This window comes from Lucilia sericata, unplaced genomic scaffold (assembly GCF_015586225.1).
Source record: "Lucilia sericata isolate MDLA Ls3-8-SP2 unplaced genomic scaffold, ASM1558622v1 Contig000000F_arrow, whole genome shotgun sequence".
In the NCBI taxonomy this organism is placed as follows: Eukaryota; Metazoa; Arthropoda; class Insecta; order Diptera; family Calliphoridae; genus Lucilia; species Lucilia sericata.
The window spans coordinates 2,851,655-2,857,519 of NW_023994042.1; the positions used below are offsets into that span (position 1 = coordinate 2,851,655).

The following is a 5,865-nucleotide window of genomic DNA, read 5'->3' on the forward strand; positions in this document are numbered from 1 at the left end:
CAGTCGTGTTCTGTTTCATCATTTACTTTAGAAATGAGAGATTTGGTAAATTTTTGATTTTACGAAAAAAATTCTATTTTTGTCAGATTTTATTAGATTTCTACGTTTCATATTTTATTCATAAAAATATGGGCTAAAATAAAAAAATAAAAAAAAAATTAAACAAAGTATAAAAGTAGTCCGACCCAGCAGTTCGACAAAGAGTCAATGCATACGTAAAAGACTTTACACTAATGTGTAACAATATGGTTGACCCTAATTTCTATATAATGGATTATTCGTCACCAACGTACTCTTCGTAAACGAGAGCGAAGACAATCTTCACTTTACTGTACCCCAGGTAAATGAGTGAGGGGACACTTAAAAATTGTTTTTTTTTCCATTGTACTTGTAGATATTTTGCACATCTATTGGGGACACTATTATCATTTTCCACTAAAGTTTAAACATCTAGTTGTATCCTATTTGAAAGTTTACTGTACACCAAGTAAGCAAGAGATGGACAGTCGTTACTTTACTGTCCCCCGAGTAAACGAGAGAGGAGACACTTGAAAAAAATTAAGAATTGAATGTTAAGAGAAAAAGAAAAAACATGATCAGTTTTGTCGGAGCGCAAGGCAATGAGCAGTTAAGCTACGTTCACACCTATCAAATGTTTGACGAAAATGACGTGACCCCTAAAAAATCTACATTTTGATTTCCTTAAAATATATATTTATTTGCACAAACATAATATATCTTTGACGACATCAGTTCAGAACGTCTTTATTATTTGTTTCGACAATATTTGCAATTACAAATCATGCAGAATCAAAAAAAAAAAAAAAAAAAAATTACAAAAATTAGTGGTTACGTCTTTTTCATAAAATGTTTGATAGGTCTGAACGTAGCTTTATACTATATCATCACTTTTTAAGTTATTTGGTTTTATTTTAGTTGAGTTTAAGAAAGTTCTCGCGAAAAATTTTGTTGTGTGAATTTTAAAATATAATTTTTTTAAAGTAAATTAAAAAATAGTGAAAGTTATGAAATTTAAATTAGAAATATTTACAATTTGGAAAAGGGATTAGGGAGAAATTAATCTTTCCTTGATATAACAAATTCTATTCTTTCAGAGTCATTTATGTGTAACAATAAATTTCGAAAAAGTCGGATTTTACTGAAGATGCAAATGAGCAGCAATATTAAAAATATTTATTTTAATACTTATTTAAACTAGAAATAAAGTAATTAAAAAAAGTTTTTTCTTATTTTTCATAATTTTTAGAGTTAAACTTTGGCGTACCGGTTATTTAACCCTACTGCAGTACCTGTCCATTGGACTTTCTACTTGGGGACACTTGACTTTCTCCTAGGACATGTCATTAGGTAGTAAAGTAACTAGTAAAAGAGCTAGTAAAGTGACTGACTCCCTAGAACCCACTTGGAGATTACCACCCATTGACTACCTCTTGACAGTTTCGTTGTAGATTGTAGAGTAACGATTGACTTCCTCGTAGGACAAGCCCATGTTAAAATGGTTGAGCACTTGGGTAGTCGGGTGGCTAGGGGCCACCATAAGTGGTATGTCAAGTGGTTAGTTCGGGACAAAGCTCTAAAAGAATTCATTCCCTAATTCTTTTTTTGAAATTGAGTTATATTTTAAAGAATTAACAATTCTTCAAACTCATTCCTTTTGATTTAATTCCTAGAATTAATTCTTAAAGCTTTCGATGTAGTTGAAATAATTCTCTAATGAATTAATTCCTATAGAATGTTAAATTCCTTCTGAATGAATTAAATTTGCATTCAATCTGTTACAAATTGAATTAAAATAAATTTCAACAATTCCTATTGAATTTTAAATTCCCTCTGAATGATATAAATTTTGTTTGAATTCAATCTATTACAAATTGAATTTAAAAATTTTTCAACCATTAAATTTGAAATAGATTGAATGAAAGTTTTGTTTTATAATTCAAAAACATTCTGTATATTAAAAATTGAATTAAATTTTTTTCTTTCATTCAATTTGTAATAGAAGGAATTAAACAAATATGAATGATCATTCAATTGAATTTATTCCTATAAAGAATGAATTCTCTTAGGAATTAATTCAATGGAATATAAAGCCAAGTAATTCAGCTTTAGAATTTAAATTCAAAGAATGATTTTAAAGAATGGTACATTCAAATATTTAAAGCTGAATTAAAAATGTAAGGGAATTAATTCCATATAGAATTCATTCTTTCCAAGCTTTGGTTCGGGATTATCCCGTCGAACTGCTGGGGTTTTAGTAACAAAAATGTATTTGTATTGGTGCATTTTAAACACACCCAATAAACATCGATTCAAACCTGTGAATATTTTTGAAAATTTTCTTAACTAAATAATGTATTTTCCAAATTGTTTTCAAATTTTAAAGTTTAGCCTTTGAAATAAACATGATAATTTCAAAAAAACGTTTAAAAAAATATAATGTGTGATATTTATAAAATTTTCAAAGTTTTGTTTTAATTGAACTTAGAAAAGTTTCTTTCAAAAAATAAATTATTTTAGAAAAATAAAAACAGAACAGTTTTCTACAGCAAGGGAGCGAAAAAACGTTAAATATAGGAGAAATAATCGGAGATATAAAAGAAAAATATGATAAAATAAATGTATGAATGTTTTATTTTCAGGTGATGTAAAAAAATATATGAATTTTGCAATAGTTAGCATTATAATTAGGGTTTGAAATATGTATGAAAATAATAATAAAGAATACTTGAAATACGTTTGAAAATTTTTTTAGTTTCAAGCTTACCTCTAGCCTTTTTTTAAATTTGAAATACATTTGAAAAATACGTTTGATTTCTAACTGCCTTTTTGTTTGAGAAGGCCATAATTTTTGTAGAAATGTATTTCTATGTTGAAAGTTTTATTTCAGAATGAACAGTTTATAAATATTTTTTCATACAATATTTCAAAAACCTACTTATACAAAATTTACAAAATTCAATCAATATTTAACAAAGTATATAAAAACAAGTTTGTATTAACAATATTCCAATACCCTTCCTTAATACAACTTCAACAAATTTCTAAATTTTGAAAATTTAATAGAAGACAGAGGTTTTGTCAATATGTCTGCTTGCATTTCATCTGTAGGGCAATATAATAATTTCAAAATATTTTTATTTTTAAGATCTCGTACAAAATGATATTTGGTATCCACATGTTTTGTTCTTTTGCTGAATTTTTCGGAACCAACTAACTTTATGCAACTTTGGTTATCTTCAAAAATTGTAGTAGGTTCGTGGAGTTTAATACAAAAATCTTCAACGAGTTTTCTTAACCATATCGTTTCCTGTGTTGCTTCAGCTAGCGCTATGTATTCGGCTTCTGTAGACGATAGTGATACACACTGTTGTTTGTGACATGACCAGCTTACGCAACCACCATTATATTTAAAAACGTAACCGCTAAAGGATTTTCTGTCGATTCGGTTTTGTGCCCAATCAGCATCTACATAACCAACAAGTCCTTCACATCTATTACCTCCGAGTTTTAATTTCAAACATTTTGTTCCATTTAGGTATTTTATTAATCTTTTCAACTCCGTCCAATCTTCTTCAGCTGGCTGACTGACATGCTGACTTAATATGGAAACGGCTGCTGAAATATCTGGACGGCTATTTACTGAAAGGTATATTAGACATCCAATTAGCTCTTGATATTTTTCGTTGTTTTCCATATATGTAAAATCTTTCCGATCTAATGCAATATAGCCGACATCCATTGGTATTTTAGAAACTTTGCTTTCTTGTAAACCAGCTCTTGAAACAATTGAATCAACGTATTGACTTTGATGAATATTATAAAAACCATCATCCGCCCGCTCAATTTTGACACCAAGATAAAAATGTACATCTCCAAGTTTTGTATGTTCAAAATTGTTCTGAAGTATCGTTTCAACTATTTTAAAATGTTCATCAGCCTTGGCTGTTACCAAAATGTCATCTACGTAGACAAGTATGAAAATGAATTCATTATTAATTTGCATTTTTAATAAACATGGATCTGCATTTCCTTGAACAAACCCTTCCTGTTTGAGTACCTCAAACAATTTTGTGTTCCAGCATCGCGCTGCTTGTTTAAGGCCATACAAACTTTTTTGTAGTTTACATACCATTTTATCTTTTCTATTATTTGATACTTCATATCCAACTGGTTGCCGCATGTATATTTCTTCATCAAGTTCTCCGTTTAGAAACGCAGTTTTTATGTCGTAGTGTTTGACGTTGTAATTTTTAGAACCAGCAATTGTTAGAAACATTCTCAATGTAGACTGTCTGACGACAGGAGCAAAAAACTTCGTCATAATCCACACCGTACTTTTGGCTAAAGCCCTGCGCAACCAATCGAGCTTTGTATTTTAAAATTTCGCCATCTGAACCACGTTTTATTTTGTAAATCCACTTGCATCCAATGGCTTTTCGTCCCTCGGGCAATGGGACTACCTTCCAAGTTTTGTTGTTTTCTAATGATTTCATTTCCTCATTCATAGCTTCTACCCATTTTTCCTTTTCGTTACATTCTATGGCTTGTTTGTATGTACTGGGTTCAACGTTTTGTATTAAATTTACGTACCTCTTTGGCAATACACCCAAATTCGAACGATTAGATCTTCTCAAATTAACTTGTGGGTCTGTAATAAGTTCTACATCATTAGATTCGCTAGTATTTGAAATTACCGTTAAATCGTTTGAATCACTGGAACCATTAATAGTATCTTCATCTTCAGATTGTACTGCAAACTCTTCATCTGCTGAGAAATAATCTTCATTGTTAGAGGTTGAACTTTCGTGATATTGAATTAGTGTGTCTGAATTGTTGCCGTTTAAATTTACTTCAACTTCTTCTGAATTCGATTGTACCATTTCGATTTTTCTTGAAGTAGTATTTTGTAATCTCGGCTTATTACAATCTTTAAATTCGTAAGATTCAAAAAACGTAATGCTTTTGACTCTTCTGAATATCCCACGAATATCAATACTTCAGTTTTCTGATCCAATTTTTTACGTTTTTGCGCTGGTATAAGTACATGTGCTTCAGAACCAAAAACTTCAAATTGGTTTACATCAACCTTCTTATTTTCCCATAACTCAAAGGGAATGTTTTTGTTAGACCTTGTCGTAATTCGATTTTGAACGAAGTTTGCTGTTACCACTGCTTCTCCCCAAAAAATGTTTGGTAAATTCGCATCCGCTAGCGTACACCTTACCATCTCAACCAAATACCGATTTCTCCTCTCTGCCACTCCATTTTGTTGCGGAGTGTATGGCGCGGTTAGATGTTGTTGTGTACCCATGCTTTTTAGAAACTGTTTAACATTGTCTCCAAGGTATTCACCTCCACGATCTGAACGTAATATTTTAGGAATTTTATTAAATTTGGTTTCAACATAATGAAAATATTCTTTTAGTTTCATAAAAACATCACTCTTATTTTTCAATAAGTATATTACGCAATATCGGCTAAAATCGTCGATAAAAGTAACGAAATACCGATAACCACTTGGGCCACATCTGTATGTACCAGATCAAGTAAAGCTTTTGACTGCTCACCTGATTTATTTGGAAATGACTTTCGAGACATCTTACCACTGAGACATATTTCACATTCTCCATTATTTCCGCATTCATTTAACTTAATATTTGCATCCTTCAAGATATTCTTTACAGCATTTACATCTCTATGACCCATCTTGCGATGCCATTCATGTATGCATCCATTGTGTTTGTCATTGTTTATTAAATTGACTTCATTATGCTTCACCCTTAGTCTGTATAAATCTTTCACCAAATCACCAATCGCCACAATAACGTTATTTTTTAAAATTTT

General features: G+C 30.4%; 1 protein-coding gene across 1 annotated transcript; it reads right to left on the reverse strand.

Annotated features, from left to right (window-relative positions):
• Nucleotides 1-4,271: 4,271 nt before the first annotated feature.
• LOC119602506 (uncharacterized mitochondrial protein AtMg00820-like) lies at nt 4,272-4,901 on the reverse strand. Its single transcript, XM_037954109.1, has one exon. It carries the CDS (start codon nt 4,899-4,901, stop codon nt 4,272-4,274), a length of 630 nt encoding a protein of 209 aa, XP_037810037.1.
• Nucleotides 4,902-5,865: the final 964 nt, after the last annotated feature.